Source organism: Centruroides sculpturatus, unplaced genomic scaffold, assembly GCF_000671375.1.
Source record: "Centruroides sculpturatus isolate CEXI.00-Female unplaced genomic scaffold, Cexi_2.0 scaffold1290, whole genome shotgun sequence".
Taxonomy (NCBI): Eukaryota; Metazoa; Arthropoda; class Arachnida; order Scorpiones; family Buthidae; genus Centruroides; species Centruroides sculpturatus.
This window is the reverse complement of record NW_019385543.1, coordinates 58,493-86,121: the sequence shown is the minus strand read 5'-3', so window position 1 is coordinate 86,121 and position 27,629 is coordinate 58,493. Positions and strand designations below refer to the sequence as shown.

Below are 27,629 nucleotides of genomic sequence, written 5' to 3'. Positions count from 1 at the left end.
TAATTGTTCTAGATTTGGAATAATGGAATGAAATGAGTATAGGCTTAAAAATATACAGTGTAGCCTAGTTGTTATTGCTATTATTTATGTATATAGTGAGCTCTTGATACAATGAATGATTTAGATTAGTCATTTGAGAATTCACTGTGTTGAAATATTTTCCTACTGTTTATTTTTATAATAATCATTTGTATTGGTGAAATTATAAGCATAATCTTAGAAAGGTTTGTAAAACAATTATTACTCATTATTATTTCTTATTTAAAACCTATTCAAAAGAATAGATTCTACATAAATCTGTCTGTTAAACCTAGACAAAAATGTAATTAAACAAATAAGACACAAACAAACAAACACAATTTACTTTTCATATACGTTAATATCAAAAATAATAGAAATTGATTGATTCTCGTAACAAATTAACAACAACAAACAGATTGGCTTGTTACTAAAATTGACATCCAACAATGAATGCTTGTTACAAATAAACTGCAATTCTTATGTATCCATGTAAGCATTTGCCTTTCTGAATTATGGCTGTAGGCATGACAGCTGTAATAGGAAACTTTCTTTGAGTTGTAGGAGACAAATAGCAAGTACTACATCATTGTTATGCAAGCATACAGAAATGTTTGTTACTTCTTAATTCTATAATACAAGTATCCATCTACAAACTTTGGGAATTGGTATAATTAATCAAATTCCTTTGTCATAAAAAACAAAGTGGTGATACATAGGGCATGTTCGTTCGATAATGCTCCATGACTTCCACTTTTCCCACCGACACATTAAATAATTTTCCATCAGATTTGCCGACCAATTCAATAGCACTCTGTGACTTTTGTTACATTTTGTCAAGTGAACAACAGTTATAAGAATTATGAAGAGGACAAGACAATCAACAATAGAATTTCTAAAGGACTATGCAAGAAATATGAAAATCAAAATATGACTGTAATGAAAATATAAAAAATAAAAATAATTATTTGACAATAGAATTGATATAGCAAACAATATACTAGAGATAACTTGGCACAATAAAAAATCCAGTGCATCCTATTCACAAAACAAATAGGTGGATTTCAAAAAAAATTTCAATATAGATTGTGCACTTATATATAGGCCTATATCAGTGTACAAAACTATAGTTTTATAGGAGGAGTTGATAAAATGAATCAAAATACTGGTAATTATTGAAAAGAATTTGTCCTTACTTCTGAATTGCTGGACTTTCTATATAGTTATAATACTTTGCATACAAGCAAACAAGTAAATTAAGTTTCTGTCAAGAAACCACTAGTATGTAATTAAAAAGATATAATTTTCTGCCAGTAGAGAGCAACTTCATGAGAAAATATTAGTAAAATAATAGTTAAATTGCCACATTTAGATTGGACAATTAGACAATCTCAATTCTGAAACAAAACCAATTTCCCCTTTGTAAATAAAATACCACAAGAACATGTGAAAATGTAATGTTAATTCTTTTTGATAAATGTTTTCGGAAATTTCATGTAAATGAATGACATAGAAATATTTATGAAAATTTTATAGCCAAATATATATTTAGCTTATATTATATATATAAATAAACTATCAAAACTCTAAATTTAAGGACAAACAAAGATAAACATTCTTTATTTGAAGTAAAAAAGTATTTTTTTAAAGTTTGAGAATTTCAACATTTTCATGTGTTTGCTCATCTTCAAGAAATAATAATCTAAAGAGATAATAGAACATTGTTATAAAAACATGCTAACATAATAGATTGCCTTGGAAAACAAAGAAACTTAAACATAAAATTTGATTTATAAAACAGCAATCTTTTATGTTAGCAAATAAGTAATAAGTATGGAATTACTTAATAATTTCAAAATCTTTAGCATTCACATTTTTACATTCTAAACTTTTCATTTAAATCTAAGATAATTCAGCAATTATAAATTAATCTTTTCATTTCGGATTTTCCATTTTGTTCCGTAATGCCTATAACATGATGTTCAGAAATTTTATTATTAGTTTTCTCTCTCTAATCATTAAAAATAAAGAAGAGTTCAATTATTTTTCACTATGATGTTTTGTAGTTTCATTTTTCTGTCAATATTTGGTTTTTTTTAATCATTACACAATATCTTATAGTGAATGTTCCTCTTGATAGTTACTATATATTATAATCCAGTTTTTTTTTTACATTCTTTAAAAGATTCATATTTTTCTGAGTAATCACTGCAGCTACTAATTATCTCTATCTTCATAACAATGTTCTATTCTTTCTTTAGTTTAGTAAGATTATAATTTGTAAATTCATTTCTTTAGTTCCTGAAGATAAGTGGAAATTTAACTTTCAAATTTTAATATTTTACTTCAAGTAAAACATTTTATCTTATATATAAGTTCTTAAAAAAAGAAAGGGTTAAGGTAAAAAAACTTCTGTAATCTACATGGAAAAAATATTTACTTCATAGATAAGACTGAAGCAAAAAGCACAATGTTTAAATGCTAATTATAAATTATAAAAGCATTTTTATAATCATACAATATTACAAAATCTTTGCATTTTTTGAAATAATACAGTAAGCAAAAAGCAAGCTAAGGAAGCAAATAATTTATGTATCAATAGTTAGCAGAATCTCCAAATGAAAGATTATCATATTTATTTATATCTGACTGGAAATCTTACAAGAGTAAATACTCTTGCCATATTATAATTTGTAAAATTTGAAATTCATGAAATAGATTTTATTATATTCAGGTTTTATTAAAAAATGAATGCCAAATTATTTTTTCCTTTTTAAATATTTTTTAAAATCCTTTTTTGATTTTTCTATCCTATCTAAGTATATTTTTATGTTTATTTGAAAATGTAAGTTACATAAACAGCAGAGAATATGCAGAAGAAATAAAAATCTGAAACTCAGAGAAAAAATTAAAGATTGACTCATTATGAATGAAGGACCCACAAAGAAATTTTTTCTAACAACATGCATAGACAAAGTTTTTTTATACATGGCTCTTTTAATATAGGTTTAGCATTTTTCTTTTTGGGTAAATTTATTAATAAGTATATACTTTGTTCATTATAGAGAACTTAACAAATACATAAATTTAAATATGTGAATGAATAATTCAATATTAATAATATATGAAATGTGCAATGCCATAATGTTATAAATGCCATTTTCTCTAAATATGTTTTATTGAAGAATTGAATTCTAAATGCCGCAAAACATATTGTGGCGATATGGCATTGTAAGTGGTTGTATTTTGAAGCTGAATTTATGTAAAGCAATAATGTTTAAAGTGTCAGAGTGCAAGTCATGTGACTTTTGTGCTAAAAATGTTACAGTTTATATTTACATCATTTTGATATTCCAGCGAATTTGTAACCTAGTGAGTTTTTATCATTTTATTGTAAAATTGAAATGAATTTGTTCACTAGAAAAAGTTTTTTTTACCTTTCCTAAAAAGTTTCTTTTTTGGCATTTATAACATTATAGCATTGCATGCTTCATTTATTGTAATAAATGTCAGTAAATAATTGTTTTATATACAGATATAGGTATAAAAATTATAAAATGAATCTGAAATCAAATAAAAAGTAATTATGTTGAATAACTGAAATAAACCTTCAAATGTAAGGCTTAGAATCTTTAATTAAATACATATGAATTAATTTTTTTGATAAAAGACAGATAAAAACTTATTAAAGTAATATGTAAATTATACAGTGAATTAGTTAAAGTTGTTTCTGTTAAGTCTGTTTCAATTCTCACATTTTTAGTTTCTGTTTCAAAATTAATACAAATATCATCAAGTTCAGCAAATGCCTAAAATTTCATCTAAGAGAAAGTTTTATTTTATTCAATAAATTAAATTGGATATGTTTCTATTTAGAGTAAAATTTGCCTCACACAAAAATAAAGAAAATATGTATTATATAATACATTTTCATTTATTTTTAAAGATTCTTTGAGCAGTGTTAAAAAAAGAAAATAAAAATTTATTTACACACTCTTTTACAATGCATTTAAAATATAAAAATTATAAATTTTAAAAGCACTGTAAAAATAATTTCAAAAAATAATCATATCAAAATATAATAATAATAATAAAATTAACAATAGAAAAATAAATAGTATTACCAAGTTTCCTTTCAAACTGTGTGCCAAGAAATTTTGATGATTTTAATCTAGTGACATTAACATGTCATTATTTAACAAATGTAAACTGATATAATAATGTTTACAACAATTTAGATCCTGTCTATTATTAAAAATAAAAATAATTTCTGTCTTAAAAATGAATAAAAATCATACAAAAAATTAAAAAAATATAATAATAATAATAATAATAGTAGTAACTAAATTATCACACACAAAACATTTTTAACCAGTAATTGAACTTTAACGTAATTTCCAAACGTTTTCAGCCTTCACCAAAGCCTGCCTCAGGTGTTTAACAAAACTGACTTCCAAAAATTGGAATGTTAGAATGATGACGTTTGACTTTAAACTTTGAATATATCAAATTCATGCAGTTGATTGATCTCATTCAAATTTCTTGTACTGGTACTTCCACACATGCATCACTGTCTCGCAGTCTTTAAAGTTAATACAGTTGGCTTTCAAGTTGGCATTATAAATTTCCTGGTTAAAAAGGTTTTATGTGTGATAGTTTATTTACTCACTCCAGTAAGTTGAGAAGAAGACTGTTATAATAATAGTAACTTTTAGAAATCCATTTAAAGAACAATCATCTGAATAGCAATCCTATATAATTAAAATTATAAAATTTGATAGTATTTTGGTTAACATGCCAGAAGATTTGATTAAATTCATATTATTAGAATGCATACAAGATCTTAAGGCAATATCCATTATACATATTATAAATATGTTGATTTTAAATGTGATCCAAAATGAAATTGCATAAATGAAAATAAATAATTAAAATGTTTTCTTTCTGTAAAGAAAAAAGAAAAACTGAATAATACAAGTTTGATTGAATCTAAAAAGTTAAAATAGCTATTTGTTATAGTACGATTATTAAAAAATAACAAGTAAATAATTGCTGTATGTTTCTTACCATACAACAATCTATAAATTATAACTATGTGAAAGTATTTCATTCCAATAGAATATGCATCATTTTTGTTTTAATTAATAATCTCAAGCAAAACTTAACTCCTTAACCAGTTTATCTTAAATAATTTATATTAGATAAGTAAAGATTGTTTTTTTAATTTTATATTAAAAATTTTCTAAATATTTCAATTGACATTATACTTATATACATTATTTATCATTAATCTCATATATTTCTGAACAATACACTAATTAAGATGACAATTCATAATGTGATATCAAAAGCAGTATATTTTAATTTTTTAAAAAGAGAAAATAAATATCTATTATAACTGTTTTTAATTTCTTAGAAATAGGAAATTCTTAGTTAAAAAACTATTATTANACTAAAATTAATAATAAATATAAAATGTTACAGAAATTCATGGTATACGTCTAGGAATTCTAGCACTTCTGAATTTGTGTCATATGTCACTTGTTATTAAGCAGACAACTATCGATCTGTCTTCTATTCTATTCCAGCTTTCTATTTGGCAAAATGTATTAATGTGTCAATATATAAATTTCAGACTCGAAAGTGTATTTAATTTATTTGGAAAATATAATAAAACTAAAAAGAATATTAAACAGTTATAATAATTTTTAAAATATTCCCTGATAAAATAAATATTAACATATTATGTATATTATATAATTATTATATTCCTTAATGAATATTGTATTTATAAATAAAAACAGTATAAATATAAATTTCATTTTGGGTGGCTTCTATAATAGACTTATGCCATAGAAAAAAAAAAACCTTGTTAAACAAGCAAACTGTCTGCCCCAAGCACTGTAGATTCGATGTAACCTGAATACACTATGACAATAGATCTGAAATCATTACTTCTATACAGTGAAATGACAAGTAGACCATCATATAGTTCTACAAAAAAACAACATTTTTTAAAATATACAACTATCGTTAAATATATTCTGTTACAGTAACATTCATTTTTCTAATAATTTAAAAATGAAGATGAAAATTTTTAGCTAATGAAGATGTTCTAAAAGTTTTTCTTCATCAAGCGAATACAATAGCAATCAATAAGAAAATATCCTTCCAGTAATTTATGTAAAAATCATGGGGAGGGTCAGTATTTTCATTCCTCGTCATACTTTCCCTCTGTTATATTGTATATAACAGCCGGGAAAGTAAAAACTAGTCCAAGATTTTAATAAAATAAAAATAAAAAATTATTTTAAAATTCTGATATAAGTATATTATATAAATTAATCGTTTGATTATTCAGTTTTCTATTGCGTTAAACTGGAAATAATTTGAAACTTTTGAAGTAGTTTGATACTCTTTCTCTCTCTCTAACAAGCACACCTTATTATAAGTTATTACTTGAAATAAATCTCTAGAATTTAATCTGTTCGCAAAAAAAAATTTTTTATTTATTTAATATTCTATATATTTTCATAGAATTGTAAGTTTCTATTTTAATAGGTTCTCATGAGTCTCGAATTGAACAAGATAATAGAATAATAGTTTTAAGTCACAGAAATTCGAATACTAATTAGTATTATGGATTTACGATTATTATGTAATGCCGAGCACAATTAGTTATCAAATTACATGTTCCAGTTCCTCTATTCTATTAGTCAAAACTTTGTTGTATTTCGTTCTGTATGACATTTAACTAACTACAAGTCTTTACATTATAAATTATTTAACTTACATTTAAATTGACACTAGTAACAATAATAAAGTATTTAAAATATTTTATTTGCTAACAATTCAAAATGAACTGATATTGAAATAGCTGGCTTCATAAAACTTTTAATTTTAAAACAAATAATTTGCATTTTTGCAAATGATAATTTGAATATTTGATAATATCAAAAGTTAATCATATCAGAGATGTTTTTAATTATTTGCTGACATGTTTCTTTTCTCAAAAGAGCAAAACCTTTTCCTTCCTTGGAAAAAATATATAGCATTAANAGGAGTAACTAAATTATCACACACAAAACATTTTTAACCAGTAATTGAACTTTAACGTAATTTCCAAACGTTTTCAGCCTTCACCAAAGCCTGCCTCAGGTGTTTAACAAAACTGACTTCCAAAAATTGGAATGTTAGAATGATGACGTTTGACTTTAAACTTTGAATATATCAAATTCATGCAGTTGATTGATCTCATTCAAATTTCTTGTACTGGTACTTCCACACATGCATCACTGTCTCGCAGTCTTTAAAGTTAATACAGTTGGCTTTCAAGTTGGCATTATAAATTTCCTGGTTAAAAAGGTTTTATGTGTGATAGTTTATTTACTCACTCCAGTAAGTTGAGAAGAAGACTGTTATAATAATAGTAACTTTTAGAAATCCATTTAAAGAACAATCATCTGAATAGCAATCCTATATAATTAAAATTATAAAATTTGATAGTATTTTGGTTAACATGCCAGAAGATTTGATTAAATTCATATTATTAGAATGCATACAAGATCTTAAGGCAATATCCATTATACATATTATAAATATGTTGATTTTAAATGTGATCCAAAATGAAATTGCATAAATGAAAATAAATAATTAAAATGTTTTCTTTCTGTAAAGAAAAAAGAAAAACTGAATAATACAAGTTTGATTGAATCTAAAAAGTTAAAATAGCTATTTGTTATAGTACGATTATTAAAAAATAACAAGTAAATAATTGCTGTATGTTTCTTACCATACAACAATCTATAAATTATAACTATGTGAAAGTATTTCATTCCAATAGAATATGCATCATTTTTGTTTTAATTAATAATCTCAAGCAAAACTTAACTCCTTAACCAGTTTATCTTAAATAATTTATATTAGATAAGTAAAGATTGTTTTTTTAATTTTATATTAAAAATTTTCTAAATATTTCAATTGACATTATACTTATATACATTATTTATCATTAATCTCATATATTTCTGAACAATACACTAATTAAGATGACAATTCATAATGTGATATCAAAAGCAGTATATTTTAATTTTTTAAAAAGAGAAAATAAATATCTATTATAACTGTTTTTAATTTCTTAGAAATAGGAAATTCTTAGTTAAAAAACTATTATTAGCATTTTTATAAAATGTAGTTATAAATATTTAATTTGTACAATTAAATAATTTTAAATATATAATGATATGTTTTCTAATTATCATTGAATTCAAAATTTCCAAATATACATTGTCCAGTTTATGACAGTTTTTATAAATTAAGAAAAATTGAATAGATATTTTATCAGAAATTATTCTTTAATTTTATTTAATTTTATTATAATAATTATATTCATTATATCTACAGAGAAATAATTTTTTACAATTTGATAAATTTTATAACTAAACATTGTCAACTGGATATCTTCAATTACATTAATAATAAGTTAACATTGAAAAAAATGCATTTATCAACACTGATTTCCAATGATAAAACTAAATTGTCTTAGATTTTATTGTATCTTGTATACTAAAGTTTACAAGAAAAGATATGGTGTTTAATTTAATTCATTATTGGAAGTATCATCAATATTAAAATACATTTTTTTTAGCATTAATTTCTTAAATAATCTATTTAGTTGTGTAGATATCAGAATGATAGAATTATTGAACAATGTATATTAAAACTGAGACAAATCCTTTTCTTTTTTGCCATCTTCACTTTAACCTCAAATTAATAGTGATATAAATTGCCTCAGACTTAAACATTCAAAAATATATATAATTTTTAGATAAGTAATGCTTCATTCTGATAATTCATTTTATATTGATCTTAAGAAAATTATATAAATCTAAAAATTCTAAAATTTGTCTACATTATAAAAAAAGTGAAACAAATTTAGAGAAACTGTATAGGAATTTCTACATAAAAACACATTAAATTTTATCATATTTAATATATAAAACTAAATTAAAAATTACATTAATTTTTAATTAATTTATGTATTACTGAAAGATTAACAAAAAAAATAATTAAAATAAATGTTTTAACATTAAAAAATTCTAAATAATGCATAAAATAAAAAGTATACAAATATAGTTAAGGAGTTAAGTTAAATAATAATTAATTTAATTTATTTTTACTTTTTCTTGTAACTTCTTAAAATTATTTAAATTAAATATATGAGTCAAATTAAATCTTTTATGTTTTTAGAGTATCACTAATTAAAGTAGTTAATAAATTATGAGTTAATTCATTGAAACATTTTAATTATTTAAAAATATTCTAACAACAATAAATATAGAACATTTACAAAATAACTTCAAGATGAAAAAATATTTATAATTAAATATATATGCATGTGTTTTTCTAGCAAAATTGCTGTTCCAGATCTGTGAACTTATAATAAAATTTCTAATATTTTGAGTATTGTTTTCAAGAACTTTAATAATTTATAACAAATATTTTTAAAAAAGTCTATAATTAAACAAATGATTGTGAATGATATTTTCATTTGCTTAATTAATGATATTTTAATTATAAAATTTTAATTTACTATAATAAAATAATCTTGCAAAAGAACACAAATAAATAGCAAATAAAAATTATTTTAAAGTATTTAAAATATTTTATTTGCTAACAATTCAAAATGAACTGATATTGAAATAGCTGGCTTCATAAAACTTTTAATTTTAAAACAAATAATTTGCATTTTTGCAAATGATAATTTGAATATTTGATAATATCAAAAGTTAATCATATCAGAGATGTTTTTAATTATTTGCTGACATGTTTCTTTTCTCAAAAGAGCAAAACCTTTTCCTTCCTTGGAAAAAATATATAGCATTAATTTTCTAAATATTTTAAAAATATTCTTATAAGTTTTTAAAAAAAATATTTAGATATAATTAATTTTAAATAAATTTTACTTTCAAAATTTATTAAATCATTACTATTTTATATCATTATAAAAACTATTTATTATTATTGTGATAAAACAATTAATAATTTAATGCCTATATTTAAAAACATCCTTCACTCCAATCATCATCCATTGCATTTCTCATACTTTGTCTTGATTTAATTGGTATTCCTGACCTATTAAAAAAAATAATAATTTTAGAGAAAAATAAATAAAATTTTATTCTTTAAAAATAAATAATGTTTAATTATTTCTTTAATCATCATAAAATATATTTCTAAAAAAGTTTTAATAAAATTATATAATTCTAGAACTTTGTAATTCAAATCCTTATAAAGAATAAATGTATAAATATATATTAAATAGACTTAAAAATTCAAATTAATTTTTAAGTAAATTTAAAATAAATTATAATTATTTGAAAATTCTAAGTGTTAGAAAATAAATTTGCAGAGATAAAAATAATAAAAATGACAGAACTAAATTATTTGTAATGTTTATGACTTATTCATGAGAATAACAAGAAAGTCACTATATTTGACTTCTCTAATGTTGCAATGTAACTTTAATATCAAAATTTTAAAATATTAAGGTAAAAGCTAATAAATATTAAAAACATATAATGCATTTTTGCACATTATATGAAATGTGGATTAAAATATGATAATTTGATAAAATAAGATGTTCTTAATAAAAATTAAATTTCTATTTTACAACAGTAACAGCATATAGCAAAAGACAAAAGATACAATAAAATATCAGCAGATGTAACATATAAATTTTTAGAATTTTTACAGGTTATACACAAGTAATCTTATACCATTCAAACATACAGTAGAGCATTGTTTATCTGAATCAATTGGGGACTGGGGTTGTTCGGATAACTTATTTTTTGGATAACCAATTATGTACGAAAAAATACACTAACCTATCCTGTGTTGAGATTTTTCTCTGGTGCGTGTCACTTCGCGTTGAATTTTTGTCGATGTTAAGCCGAATGTAAACTTTCTAAAATAATAATCGTGGCTATTGTATCATTAAAAATTATTTCTTTATTTTTTACAAACAAAATATATTTAAAAATATAAAAACAAAAAAAATTTATACTTTAGAAGTTATCTAGTATCAAAAACGTTTGATTCAGCATGACATACAGTCCTGAGAAAAACATCACACAAAAGTGACAGTGCTGCCAGCTAAAACACATACACAAACATAAAAAATATTGGAGTAGTTCAAGATATAGACAAAGATTGCAGCACCACAGCACTAGTGAAAATTTAAATTTGCCGACTGGAATTCTTTCGGATAAACGACGCTCTACTGTAATACTATCAGATTACTAGTGAATAAAAAAAATAAGGAGAAATGAAAGTATTTTATTATCATATACTGTAAATGCATGTAAAATTTAATTTCAGATCTGTATATGATCTTAATAAAATGATGTCCAATCTAGTGATAGTATAAAAAACACTTATATTAATAAGAAAATTTGTTTGATTTTTGTTACAGAATGTTGACACATTTAAGTGTAACTTCTTTCTTGAAGTATTTAAAATTCTATGATGGAATTTGTTAATGACATAAGAACCTGATTTTTCTAATGAAATTGAAAGACCTTTATTGAACATCTGAAAATTTGATTGTAATTGCAAATATAGGTAAAAGATAAATTTACAATATATAAATTTTAATGAGACTGCACCAACAATGGGTTATCAATTTATGATAAATTCAATGTTGACTTACATATCTAATAAATATATTAATTATATTAAATTTAAAAAATTAATTTTTAAAACTGTTTTACACTCACAAAGTTTATAAATGCTTAATTCTCAAATATTTACTTTTGATATAAAATTGAATTCTTTGATATAAATTTGAAAACTTCATTACAACTATACTATATGGTATTCTGTAACAAATGCCACAAGAATATCTTATTCTTGCATAAATGACAAAAAAATACTACCATATAAATACACTGCTGGCCATCCAAAATGCAACACAAGAAGGACCAGAGATATCACATCCAAATTTATTTGGGAGATAACAGTTGTACAAAGATCAAATGATTGAAAATACAGTCTCTTTTGATGTGAGGAAGATGATGGAATCAATATGGAGTGCTGCCGCCATTGCTGGCTGTAACCAATGCTACATGCCTTGGCATTGACTCAAAGAGGCTTTGGATATGTTGCTGGGGTATAGCATTCCATGCTGCTTCCACATATTGCCAAAGTTGATATAGTGTAGCAGTGGGTGGTGTATCCTGGGCTAGTCGTTCTGCAATCATTGACCAGACGTTTTCTATAGGTGAGAGATCGGGAGAACAAGGAGGCCAAGGCAGCAATGCAATCTGATGGGTGAAGAAGTGTTGAGCAATGCATGCCACATGTGGTCGTGCATTATCTTGTTTGGAATGTGTCTGTTGGCAAACTCTGAAGGTATGGGAGAACAACAGACTCCAACACTTCAGAAATATAGTGCTGGTTGGTCAGTGTACCAGCAATGCGTACTAGGGGGGTGTGGGAGTGGAGTCCAATACCACCCCAAACCATAGTTTGGGGTGGTATTGGACTCCACTCCCACACCCCCAGGTCTAGGACCAGTATGGTGATGCATAAGGCAACAGTTCGGTAGTCTCTCACCATGGTGTCTCCAGACTCTAATCCGACCATTGTGGTGTTGCAGGCAGAAGTGGGATTCGTCAGTAAAAACAATGTTGTTCCATTCAGTTGTCCATGTCTGTCGTTCATCGCATCATTGCCTGCACAAACACCCGTGGTTTTGACTCAACAGTAAATGCGGCAATGGACACCTTGCAGACATTCCGCTCTGCTGCAAACAACGTTGAATGATACGCATGGACACAGATTGTTGGGCAACAGACCAAATTTGTTGTGATATGGTTCATGATGTGGCACAGCAATCCATCACTGCCATGCACACAATATGCCTGTCATCACGTGCAGTGGTGCAATGAGGTGGGTGCAATCGGTCCTGTTGGTCCGATGTTCCTTCCTGCATCCAGCAGTTACAGATCCACATCACAGTTGCTTGGTTACGTCCGACACAATCACCGATTTCTCTAAAGGATAATCCGCAATCCCTGTAGGCAACTATTCTTCCTTGGTCAAACTCAGAAAAGTGCTTGAAAAATGCTCATTTTCTTCTGTGTGGCATACTGAAGCTTCTTACACCAAAAAACGCACAAAAGAACAATTCCAGTACTTCAAAATGGCCTTCTATTCTCCCTTTATATAGTACTTGCAGGTGGTGCGACAGGTGCCCATGATGTGCATTTGTGCTGAAATGCTAATCATTTGTATATCTCATTGCCACAAACACATGGTGCAAATTTTACTTGATTTGCACCATGTGTTTGTGTTTGATTTCCTTCAGGGTGTTGCATTTTGGATGGCAGCAGTGTAGAATGTTTTGTAACTACATTAAAAAGTTAAATTTTAAAAAAGATACCTTTTTCATTAAAATGTAAAAAATACATTGAAGATGCAAAATTGTTTTCATCTTCCAATTTTACCAGAGACAATCTGAAAACGATTTTCACTTAGGGACACTACTTCTGAAAAAAAATGTAAAATGGTTAAAACATCCTCTGATAACAATGCCAATGCCATAATTTATCACAATAGTTGATTAAAATTAAAATTAAATTAGGTTGTCTCTGTAAGCAAAGATTGTTTTCAGATTGTTGCTGGTGATTGTAAACAACAAAAGAAGACAAAAAACAATTTTGTATTTTCTATATTCTATATATATATATTTTATTTTAATGTAAATACTCCAGCCAATTTTTACTTTTAATCAACCATCTTTTTTCAATTAAAAGAGATTATTTTTAAAATTTCAATATTTTATATTTTTCCAAATTTAATTTATAAAAAATTAAATTTTTTATAAATTACAACTGTTAAATTTATTTATAACCAATTTTTAATTACCAAAGTCAAATTCTCACACACAGTAATCATATATAATAATCAAGTTCAAACATAACATTCTGTCCATAAATGTTCTTTCCAACTTTGAACTTTTTTAATCACCATTAATTTAAGTAGCTGTTCTGATGTAAAAACTACATAAAAGAAGATTCTCAAAGTTTGTGTGGCATTCTAAATTGCAAGATTTTGTCATTAAGTAGACAGTGGACATGATATCAGGATCAGAGAAAGTACATTGTGTCTTACAGTTTCATGAGACAAAATCTGTTATCATGGTGTGGCAGGAATTTCAATGGAAGTACCTATTTGTTCTTAATTTGTGCATTTTGTTAGCAATAAGTGTGTTGAGGCCATTCAATAATTGTGTGCAGCCCACTAAAATCTGTGAGATATGCCAATCAGAAAGTTAACATGCCAAAAATAACACTATGTTCACCATTACCAACACTTTTGGAGGAGTGAAAGACACATGGACTGGAGAATCCTGTGTTAAAATTGTTCATGTTCTGCAACAAATGTTGACAGACTAAATATTGGCATGAAATTATTCTAATTACTTATGGTGCTCCACATTGCCTAACTTCTTCTATAACTATTATTAATTTGTAACTATGAGTTAACTAATTACCATATAACTTTTTAGTTGTTTTCAACTGATATGCATTTTGTAAGTGCAACTTGCAATAATGCTGAATAACAACATACCAAAACAGAAAATATTTAAGGATCCTTTCTACTACTAATCAAATCATTATAATGCTGAATTATCTTGAATTATATTTCGGCTAACTAATAATAAACAATATTATTAATTGGATAAATTTAATTTTAAATTTATGCAATTATAATTATAAATTAGTACAAGATGTAAAATTAAAAATTAGTACAAGATGATGGCCTAACTACAGTACTTACCTTTAGAGCAAATTACTTGATATTGTTAATTATTAGTCTCACATATTTATGACAAACATGAGACTAATAATGGCTAGTGTTATACATGTGTCATACATATGTGTAACCATATTTAAGTAAACATTTTTGGACTATAAATTATCACAATCTTCTAAAATAAAATTACTATTTTCTATGATGAATATGATTATGTAAAATATGATTAAATAAATAATTTTGACTCTGATTAAGACTAACTTTTTAATTTTACAAAAGTAGACGAATATAGTATCAATTTTATTTTATTATAAATAAAAAGTTATTAGAAATATTTTAAACAAATTAAATTTGATTAAACAATTTATATGTTTTTATTAAAAATATTAAAGAGTCTGAATAAAATAAAAATTATTTTAAATTAAAACCAACAAAATTTATCTATTAATCTTACATACCTTGGTTTTGAAATAGTTTTACTTGGTCGATATACAGTAGGTTTTCTTAAACCTGTATGGGAAGACTGTTGTATTGTTTCTGAAGAAAATCCCGAAGATAAATTATGTGTAGTGATGTGATCCAAATTTTGTGTAGAACCAGAATTAATAGCTGGTGCAGGAATTGTGGATTTGATTCTTGATGAAGGAGCAGAATAACTTTTTTCTCTGTACTTCTAAATAAAAAAAACTTTTTAATTATTATTAATAATCATACATATAATTCTTAAAGAATATCATCATCATATCTTTAGTATAGAAAAATCAAATTGTAACTTCCAGATCTTTTAACACTAACAAAAAGTTCTTCACTGCTAATATTTTTGATCATATTGAATGATCTTCCCCAGGCTATAAACCATATGATAAAATAAAACAAGTGAAAAAAACATCTCACAAATGTGTTAAAAAGTGATCTGTTTATAAAAATACAAACTTATCAAACAAAAATGTAAGATTAGAATGTCACATTACAAAATTTAAATGCATTTAGAATGGTGACTCACAATATTTAAAGAACAAAGTAAAACTAAAATACAAATTATAATAAAACATGAAATAACAAAAAATAACCTATGTAATTAAGACAATTAAAGAGTCCAGAAAGAGTCTTGCAGAATATTATTTATCAGATCAGAAGAACTCAAAAGAGTGCCATTCTAATCTCAACTTACATTTTTGTTCAATAAAGTTTGTATTTGTAAACATGTTTTTCTTTTAACATATTTGTTAGGTTTTTTTTGCATATTTTTGTACATTTTATTTTATCATATATAGGGATTTCAATACTGACATTACCACTTTTCAGCCTGAATGCTCAAACTGAAATATTACCTGACACTGATCAGTATTTTTCTAATTTTAAAAATATTATTATTATTATTCAATTTTTTTAATTTTTAAAGCTAAAAATGAAAAAAATTACATTCTAAGTTCTAGGTTGCCTAAGTACCAGAACATGCAAACTTTCTCATGTTGCTATTCTCCAATCAGTGCATTTTTCATTGTTTCTTGGTGCCATGCTATCTGTATGATCAGTTATTAATGAATTATAAGAAACAATCTACAAATGATATCTTGATATGTAAAGTTTAATTGTTGAACTCACAAACTTGTCTGTAAAATATCAGTGAAAGATTAAATAATAAGTTATATAAAATATGGTATAAATACATGTATTTGTTATTGTAAAAAATGGAATTTGAAAAAAATCAAAAACGTAATGCATTCAATTTGGTTTGGCATTTTTTCCTAAGGGAATAAGTGGGCTTTTGCCACTTATTTCCTTAATTCCCATAACACTTGTATCAAAATAATTAAAACTATAAAGACTGACTAGTAGTATGCATACTTATTTAAAGAAAGTGCATAATGTCATCTTGCATAAAAAAGGACCTGAATCAGAAATCAAAAACCATAACACAAGTTCTTTTAAAATTGAGTGAGCAATTATTTTTCTCTCAGAAGTGGGAATAATTCTTTGCCTAAGACATTGAAGGGTAACCCAGCTTTAGCTATTAGATAAGTCAGTGTATTTTGTACCGGTACATCTGAAGATTTATGCTACTCATTATGATCTGAATACCATTTTCAATAGCAGTATTCTGATTCAGATTGCAATATTGAAGGATTTTATCAATCCCTTTGATATTGCAATTCCTATTCATAGGTGTAGCCCAAAGAAGATTAATCATTCAATGATTAAAAATGTTAGGAGTAAAGAACATTTTTTAGGAGTTACAAGGTAATGAATTGAAATTATTGTTTAAACCAGCAGTTTCCAACTTGTGTTCTGCAGAACCCTAGAGTTCCGCCCAATAAAAATTTGGGGTTCCACAATAAAATCCACTGAGTCTAGTGATGTATGAATGTGCCAATGCAGATTTGGGAGGTAAAGTGTAATTGTTCTAGTCTCAAATCAAGTCCTTGTGTAATGATACAATGTTATGCCAAATATATTTAGCATAATAAATTTTATCATTGTTTAAATAATTTTTTTTTTAAACATAAATAATGACAAATTGAATAATGGTTTAAATCAGAGGTTCCCAACTTATCATAACTTTTCACCTTAATAAAAAATGTTGGAACACTATGTGCTAAAATTATTTATAGTTTTATTAACTGAAATCACGATATAATGTTTGACAAGATAATACTAGAAAGTCATTTAAAAAATCAGAATCTTAAAAGGATCTGACATATAAATAAAAATACAATTGTTTAATCTGTATATATGTTACTGTGAAAGACCAAAATTAGAGAATGTCAATAGTCTCTGGTGAATGTTGACATATACAAAATACGTCAGTGAAAGAATATTTGGTTATATTATTATACATTCAAACAATTGCCGGTGTATGTCGACAAGCACAGATAGGCTTTGGTGGAGGTCGAAACGACACTTGAGAAACTGATGTTGACAGAGAGGCGACAGTCTGTCTCCAAATCCTTTGTGGGTTCTTTTCCCGGCAATGGTTTGGTGGAAACCACACACTTTGTCACTGGGTGACGTTTTTGTTCTTTTGAACGGTTTGTCAGGACAAGTGGCAGAGGATGAGAGGGATCGTCGGTAAGGCGTTGGCAATATCCAAATAAAAGACACCCTTAACAGATCAATTCGTAATCACATAATAATGTAATCAATTCATAATTTCTAAAGAAAAGTTACTTTCCATAAATGAGATTTCTTCTCAAGAAATATCGCTGAGAAAAGCAGCTGCAGCTAATTCGAAAAGTAGAGGGCAAGGCTATACACGCTGTCATTGCAAAAGGAAGTGTTCCATGAATAAATGCAGTTGTAAAAGCAAGGGACTCTTGTGCAATTCAAAGTGTCATAACAGTTTAAGCTGTTGCAATAAATAAGACTGTATAATGTTAATCACATAATTTATGTGTAAGTTTATTATTGTATTATTTTCTTTAATGATTTAAAATGTACTCTTCATTTTAGGTTCAACAGTTTATTTACATGCGCTGTTACTTAAGCTTTCTCCTATTTTCACATACTGTTACTTAAGCTTTCTCCTATTTTAAAAAGTTGCATTTTTGTCGTAACGTAATAAAAATATTTTATTCAACATTCACCATTAGTGAATGCTGAATGTCGACATTTGCCGGTGTAAGTGAGAAATAATGATATTTAGCAAATATTTTGTACATACACGAAACGACTGTATGAATGCTGACATTCACCGGAGAATGTTGACATTCGCCAAATATCGGTCATTCACAATAACATATATATTAAAAGCAAAATGTTCTGTTACCACTGCACACAAATAATGTAAATTTAAAAATAAATTTGATTTACAATTTGAAAATTTCAAAACAACTTTTAAATAGTTTTTTAAAGCATTATTTTAATTTTCAATTGATTTAATTTCAATTTTAAGTAATTAATTTTGATTATATTTAATTATAGTTTTACTTTCGATTTTGGTTTTGGTGTAAAGTGGCTATCTTATATGCTTTAATTCATTGATATCTGCATGGTTCCAACATTTGTTATTGTCAGTGTTCCAACATTTTTTATTACTGTGAAAAGTTGTGATAAGTTGGGAACCTCTGGTTTAAACCTTTATTCAATTTGTCATTATTTATGTTTAAAAAAAAAATTATTTAAAAAATAATAAAATTTATTATGCTAAATATATTTGGCAAAGTTTAAGTTTTTCCAAAAACTTCTGATGAAGTTATCAAAAGTCAAAGGAGAATTTGTATAATTTTGTGAACCTTCATTTTAAAAATTATTGCATTTCTGTTCAGTAAGACAGGTATGTAGAACATGGCAGATCATTCTAAAATTATTGTATCATAATAGCACAAGATCCTCTTACTGACAGAATTGGTAGACTTCTGAAAGTTCCAAAGCACTCCAATATCTGTACTTTCAACCAAATTCTTTATTCAGTAAAGGCCACAAGTTAATAACCGTAAGGTGTTTTGAAAAAAAAAATGCCTAATGATAATTTTATATATTAATCATATAAAAAGAGCTTGTTCTTTTTAAGTCTATTAATATATAAAAATCTTAGTTCTGCCATAGTTGAAAGTGCTCTTTTTTGGAAAACATCATAGATGAAAATGATATCTCTTAAACTTTATTATGTAATCAATAACTAGACTACTTTGATTGGAAATAATTACATTCTAATTTCTCAAATATGATTAAATTTATATTTTATATATAAGTTTATAGTATCATTAAAGATATGTAGAATTAAATCTTGAACAGAATGGATGTGTATTTTATGAATTGTGGAAAAGTATTTTAACAGTCACACTGGTCAGAAATATTAAATGATAGCTGTTTTATATTATGAATGTTGAGTTTAAAAAAGAGTTTATTATCTGGATTATCAGGGTCAAATTTGTAATAATAACTATCATGATATCAGGAATACTTAAGAACATTCTTAATCCACATTCAACTATATAATATTAAAGTTTTAAACATTTACAACCAAATAAAAAAATTATTTTTTTTAACAAAGAATTTCTAATAAAAAGTATCTTTGTAAAAATAGAAATTTAATCATTCTTAGTGCAACAGTTTATTTCAGAGTTACTTTTTAATATATATTTTGATAAATGATAATAATATTTATTACCTGTGAAGGTGGAATTATTTTAGAATCAAATCTTTGAATATTTGAACTTGACTTTGAAATGTTATACTGAATTAGTTTCGGACTATTAAATTGTTGATTCCTCAAATGTTTTACTCCATTATATGCTAATGGTTGAGAGGAAATGGTTTGTCCAGAATCTAAAATGTTCAAAGTTACTTATATACTTTATAATTGAAATAAATCAATATTTTTTAAACATCTTTAAACAATTTTTAAAATATTACATCCTTTAATAATATATATTATACAATAAAATATATTCAGAAAGTTTAGAAATTGAAATCATTACTGATACCATTAAATTTAAATTACTAAATTTGTTTCTTAATATTGTTAACTATGAAATATACATGACTTTTCCAGATAAAATGATCAAATCTTTGACTCAAATCAAAATTATTTTCCAATTCTTTAAATTATCTATAACATTATCAGTTACTTAAAAATAAAAAAAATCCTTTCAAAACTGAAAATATTTGTTTTGTCCTTTTATACAATTATAAGTTGTAAATTAATAAAAATTATATGTCATTTCAATTATACAACAAAAAACATATTTTTTAAAACTAAAAATATATGAGAAAAACTTCAATGGCACTATATCTAAAGAAATTATTTCACTAATATATATGTTAATTGTATAAATCTGTATAAAGGTAAGAGTAAATGAGATTCATATAAATAATAAAAATAATTTTGTTGCTTTATAAACAACTATTTAACCAAAGAAACAATCAACTTATGTAAAACACCAAAACTACAGCAGTAATGTTAAATATTAAGACTAGAATGAATGCTTTCAGAGATCTTATGCCTCCATCTTTGGGTACATGACAATTGGGCAACAGAACTTAAAAATTTTTGCATTCTTAGCAAGCACACAATTTGGTAGATACATTTTATTTATTTATTTTCTTTCGTAAATATTGGTAAAATATATATAAATATAAATATAATTAAGACTTATGAGGTATAAGTTATAAGCTATGAACTATGAATTATGAGTTACTTCCAATTTAGGAAAAGAAAATGTTTTGGATCAACATACTGTAGCATCATTAATTATTTTGTCAGAAGTGGTTAACAAAGTGCATCAAAGAAAAGCAGTTCTTCAAAAATAAATTCTTTCAAAGAACTTTTATACTTTTTTGTTTTAACATATATTGTATTTAATATAATGTATTTTTAATTTTATGTAATTATTATCTTAGTTCTTATATAACCTATATATGTTAATTTTTGAAATAGATATCAACTGTCCTTTGAGACTTTTCTATTTTCTTGTAAAAATAAAAAAATAATGTATGTAACATGTATAAATATGTTTGTTAATTACAAAGTCGTTCTTTTAACTCATTTCTTAAAAATATTTAAATTTACCAGATAGTAGATCAATAGAAAAGAATAGTGATTTTAATAAAGAGAATAATAAAAAATTTTGTATTTTGTCTATTACTCATCTCTTATTTTGTTGCTTAGATGTCTGATGCCCAGTTAGTGGTGGGTTACCACTAACTGGGCATCAGACATCTAAGCAACAAAATAACTGGGATAAAGGAAAAACATGTGTTTTCACATGTTTTTCCTTTTTCTCACAGTTGACAGTGTCCCCCCATCTTCAGGTTCTGAAGTCTTTTGAATGTAGGTTCTAGTCTTCATATTTAACATTACTGCTGGAGTTTGGGTATTTTACGTAAGTTGATAATTTGAAAGAAATCTCATTAAATTAAATTTGAAGAAAATCTCATTAAATTAAAGAGTCTGAATAAAATAAAAATTATTTTATTAATATAAACTCATTAAAAAAAATTACCCACAAAAGAGCAGAAACTGAAATCAAATTAACTTTATTAAGTAATTACAATATTACAGCATAGGAACAATTTCCTGTAGAATAATAGTACAATTTAAACAAACTCTAGTACCTCATACTCTCTGCCTGGATAAAAGTGTTAATATGATTAGGCATATGGCACTCTATGCAATCCTGCAACAGATTTACTAACTGCATGCCTCAGAACAGAAAGTGACTTCAAAATAAGTGAGAATAGTAACTCCCTACATGGAAAAAGTGACTAAACAGTGATTGAAATAAAATTAGTTGGCCATGATGATATACATTATTTGTAAGGAGTCAAATCTGAATGTTATTTAATGTTTATGAGTTTTGTTTTATTTGACATTATAATTTAGTTTGAGAGCATTTTCTTTTGTTTAAAGAACAAAACTTATTTTCATTATTAACTAATAGTAATTATGAATAAAGATTCATAATTTGTAATTATGACCAGAAAATACCACAAATTGGGCTTCTGGCTATTGGCACTGTTTGCCTCAGCAGCATTATTTTGAACTAATGCTTGCACAGGGTCTAGATTTGTGTGCATTTCTCGTGTGTTTATGAAAGAAATTTGTTCTCTCATAAACACATGAGATAATCTACATAAATGGTGTTGTGATTGCAAATTCTGGTCTGAAAAGTTTGTTTTCACATGTTGTTCCTTTTTCTCACATTTGCATAAAAGCCTTATAGCGAAGACTTGAATAGACACCAGTCCCTGCAAAACTGAAACTTGGGAATTTCCAGTTTCGTTTTTGAGTGTATTGTATCTAAATTGGTTGACCAAAATTAGCAAAAGAGGTTGTTAATTATCCTTTGCTATATCTGTATAGTTTGATCTATTCTTTACTTGGTTTCTTTATTTTTTGTAGAACATAACCATAGGCTAATAAGCACTGAGTTGGTCAGCCAGTGGTAATTAAAAATGAGAGGTGTCTATTAGAAGACATAAGGCATGTCTTTCTTAAAAAACTTGAGAGAAAAATTGTCTGTATACTTACTGTTTTTCTAATGAGTTATCTTCTTAAATTTTGCAAATTAAAATTATTAATTAGACAAAAGTTTTCAGAATAGCAGAATTATTAAAACTTAAAACAAGACATTTCATTAAATAAAAAATTCAGAAGTGAAATGAATAACTTTTCTAGAAAAAATATGATGATGTAATAGAACAATTTTAAAATTAGTTTGCAGCATCATCCATTACAAGATTTTGTTAAAAAAAACAATTTTTATATTACTAATAATTACAAAAACTGCAAATAGATTAATTTTGAGGGTAGAGATGAGTTTTATAAAATTAGAATTGCTAATAATGAGTAAAATCTTCATAAAGTCTGACTCCACTCAAGTTATGACACATGACCCTTTCTACCTTCCCACTCCTTGATCTATAACCACCAAAATTTAATAGAATCAATGCCCTTTTGTACACAAGCTACTGTGCTAAATTTTGTTTCTTTATCATTACCCCATTCTGAGATATTAAACAAAGTGGATGCTAACACATACAGAATTTTCTTTATTTTTTGCCATTTTTAGATTCAGGAGGTCTCAAAATGCAGACATTTGCAAAAAACTTGGAGGGTCAAATTTGATACAATTCCAATATTTTCCCATGTTATATACATGACAAGCTGGGTAAGTAAAACTCTGTTTTTAGCACGCTCCACTATAGTGGTGAAGTGCTTATGTTAGGAATTTTGTCCATCAGTTGACGTTGTCTGTCTGTCTGTCAGATTTCCATGTGCATGCACAATGACTTTTGTTACCTAAGTGTTATGATCCATTGAATCCATTTATTGTGCTTATGCACTGCATGCACAATGACTTCACTTTCATTACCTAAGTTGTTCTGTTCAATCCATTTATTGTGCATGTCCACGTGCATGTGCAAGAACTACTTGATTCCAAGAATTTATAAAATTTATTTTTAAACAAAATTAATATTTGATTCGCTTTTGTGGAGCATGCTGTGAAATCATCTTGACCAAGCTTGTTATTTTTTATTCATCAATAAATCCTGTAATCTGTTACAAAGCTATAACTTTATTAAATTGTCCTTTAATAAACTTTCCAAATTTTATAAATTATTAACTTGAAAAAAATTTAATCGGTAATTCTGCTATACTATCAAAATTATTAAAACAAAAATTGAGAAATGATAAATAGTGTCCTTTTAAATTATGTTTATTTATCTATTTTTGCACTTGGTTTTCATTTTTAAACTGGTTTATTAACACCTGCCTTTAAATTGATGGTGTGAAGGTCAATTGTAAGGGGCTTGGAAGAAATTAAAATACTACTGTACTGTACTGAAAAAATTTTTTGTCAATGTTAGACTGTGCACTCTCAATTTTACAATATTGCATAACTAACATTTTTAGACCTGAAAAGTCATGTACAGTCGACCCCCCTATAACGTACGTTCCTATAACGACAATTCCTATAACGTAGCGAAAAAATTGTAGCAACTTTCGTATAATGTACCTCCTATAACGTCGTTTCGCGAGAAGATTGATAGAGTCTGGACCAATAGTGGATGAGCAGCCGAACTACTTACCTCCGACCCTGCGCCACGCTACGGAGCGGCTAAATTGAGTTTGCTATCGTCTGTTTAGTATTATATATAAATTAGGTACTGTATATATAATTATATATTAATTATATATAAATTAGGTACTGTATATATAATTATATATTAACTTAATTTATTGTAACTTTATTATAATTATATATATGCTTTCTGCCGCCTGGCAACACGCTACGGAGATTTTAGGCTAGTAAGTTGAGTTTATTATCGTCTGCACAGTATGTAAATTAGGTACCGTAAGTCTAATACAGCACTAATTTTATACATTTCTTGTGAAAGAAACACTTCTTATTCAACGGCCATAAAAATTATTTATATTAATGATGTCTCCAAAGGTCAAGTTATCTTTCTGCGATAAATTATTTATCAGATATCGCGGCCGCCGTTTCGTGTGCTGTTCCGCGACGAAGACAAGCTTTGAACAACGGGCGTAGTCGAACGGTACACACTCGGTAAGTAATCCTATAATTTTTTGTTTATAGCATAGTTTATACGGATTACTCCCAAAAAATTATACGTGTTTTGGAAATGTTGAGTCGAATTAGTCTAGAATCGGTTAATTTTATAGAAGAAAACCTTTCGAACAGCCTTAGTCCGTAAAGTTCCCACCTATCGGGCTGCGATTGGCTCATGTATATAATCATTCCTACAACGTAATTTTCGGTTAGCGTGGAACGTATCTAAGCGTTATAGGGGGGTCTACTGTAATAACATAAAGTTTTCAACATGCAACAAGAGAAAGCTGTTATGGGCATCACAATTTAAGTATTTAAACATTAATTAATGAAGTAACATGTGACTGCTTGATATCACAAAAATGTTGTTGCCCATAATGGCAGAAAAAGTGAGAAATAGCGATATATCACCAAAATAGTTGAGTAAAAGTGACTAATTTAAAAATAGTGAGCTGTTCTGAGGCTTGTAACTGCTGCTCCAGATCCCTTATACTTGTAGAGGGCTGAAGCAGGCATCCCATCTAATCCCACAAATGCTTGATGAACCAAATCTAGAAACTGGACAGATTAAAAAAGTGTGGCAGCATTCAGCCTTTGAAAACTCTACAGGTTTATGTGACTAAGCATTATCTTGCCAGAAAATGGCTGTTTGCAGCCCTGCCATAAAAAGCAAACACTTGAGGGTGCAAGATTTCTGAATATACCAGAAGGGTGACCACAAGAGATGGCTCCCAGAGTGACATGCCAGCAGTGGATCAATGTGCTGCTCAACAGTACATATGGGATTAGTGCTCATCAGTCATCCTCCACATTACCATAGTTCTGCTTGGAATGTTATCTGTTCCAAAATAGAACCAGGATTTGTCTAGTGACAATATGCTGCCTGTCCCTAGTTTCCTGACATGTCACCATCATTGCAAATGAAGCTAACAGTGTTGGGCTACTAATGACAGGATGTGAAGAGGTTGCCATGCAGGCAAATTTATCTGTCTACTAGTCACCTGTAACAATCAGTAGGAAATGTAGAAATCAGTAAGAATGGTACAGGAATGGTGGTCTGTTTGGGGCATCAAGAGCCTACCCACTATGTTTGTATGTCCTAACATATCCATTGTCCCAACATCTCATAGTCAGGTCAGAACACTCCAAATGACAAATAATTCAGCAAATTGCCCATCCTACTTTCCTCAGCCTGATAATACAGCCTTTCTCTAAACTCTGCCAGCTGTGAGTAATGTCTTTGACTGTGTTGCATAGGCCTGCTTATTATTTGATAATCTCTAACCAACAAGTATACTAGAAATTATCAGTGATCTTCTGCAAGTCTTTTTTTTTATAGGATACTGGGTAGTAATTTTAAGGCACTTTGCAATCATTATCTGGTGTACAATTGAACCACAACAGTATTTATACACCTTTAGGAGACTTAGCTGTATGCCTTTTACAGTATTCAGACAATCTTATTTAATTGCATAACTTGTTTTAGTCAATGACTGTATTATCAGAAGAAGAAAAAAAAATAACAGAAAGAAATAAAAAAATATCTCTAAATTAAAGAGTCATAAATTTATNACAATCTTATTTAATTGCATAACTTGTTTTAGTCAATGACTGTATTATCAGAAGAAGAAAAAAAAATAACAGAAAGAAATAAAAAAATATCTCTAAATTAAAGAGATAATATAAATTTTTTTATTTTCTAAAGAATTTATCAGAAGCATTTATTATATTATTATTTCAAATAATACATTAATTCTAATCAAACCTGTATTGCTTCCTGTATTAAGTGACATACTAGAACTATATGGACTGTCTGGAGGACTTGAATAATCAGATGCACTGCTTTGATCAGTAGGAATTCTTGAAGTTTTCGTAGATAGAAGTGATTCTATTTTAAAAATTTTGCAAATGAAATATCACCTTTTATTTTAATATTTATGTAAATAATTTTATGTTACTAACCTTCAGAATACAATTTGGTTGTAATTTCTTGATTTTCAATATCTGATATAGAACTACGAGAAGACACAGAAAATTTTCTCCCAGAAAAACTGTCTGAAATTAAAAAAAATATAATAATAGATTAATGCAGTTTGTGTCTAAAATTCTTAACACATTGATTCTTAATTTAGCTTTCAGAACAGTGTATAATGATAATAAGTGCATTACAACTTACACTATCTAAATACATATTTTTATTAATATAATCTTGATAAAATCTTCTCATTTTTCCTTTTTTTTTCTACTCCATTGACCCATTCATTTCACTCAAAAAGAATGAAATGGAATGGGTTATTAAAAGAAGTGATGTCTACTATATCAACAAGATTCACTTAATGATGGCTGCATATGTTTAAGGGGTTTGTCATTTTGATGTCCAAAAGAACTTGCACAATTTTTTTCAGTTTTAACTTTGTGTATCACAATGGCACTGGTTTACTTTACTGACTTGTTGTATCCATAATTTAATACATTGTGCAAAATTAACAGCAATTAGCAGTATTTTATCAAATTTTATTTTAAAATATGATGATAAAGATAAAAAAATATCCTTGATATAATCATTTAATCATTGAAAATATGAACACATTACAGTAGAACCTCGATTATCCGGACTAATTGGGGATGAAGGTAGTCCGGATAAGGAAAAATCCGGATAATCGAAACAAATACTTTAATTTGTCTTTTAATGATAATACAACACGTTTTCTTTTCGATGACATATCGGTAATATTAAAAGTAAATACTGTATTTAAATCGTGATCAAATTTT

General features: G+C 26.6%; 1 protein-coding gene across 1 annotated transcript in view; it reads right to left on the bottom strand.

Moving 5' to 3' along the window:
• Positions 1-9,728: 9,728 nt before the first annotated feature.
• Positions 9,729-27,629, bottom strand: part of LOC111639965 (SLAIN motif-containing protein 2-like) — a 63,803-nt gene continuing 45,902 nt past the window's right edge. The window contains exons 6-10 of the mRNA XM_023385947.1: positions 26,820-26,912; positions 26,623-26,745; positions 19,949-20,106; positions 15,297-15,511; positions 9,729-10,152 (exon numbers count right to left, since the gene is read on the bottom strand). Coding sequence (XP_023241715.1) covers positions 10,077-10,152; positions 15,297-15,511; positions 19,949-20,106; positions 26,623-26,745; positions 26,820-26,912 — 665 coding nt within the window. The 3' untranslated portion in view covers positions 9,729-10,076. The remainder of the gene's footprint in view (positions 10,153-15,296; positions 15,512-19,948; positions 20,107-26,622; positions 26,746-26,819; positions 26,913-27,629) is intronic.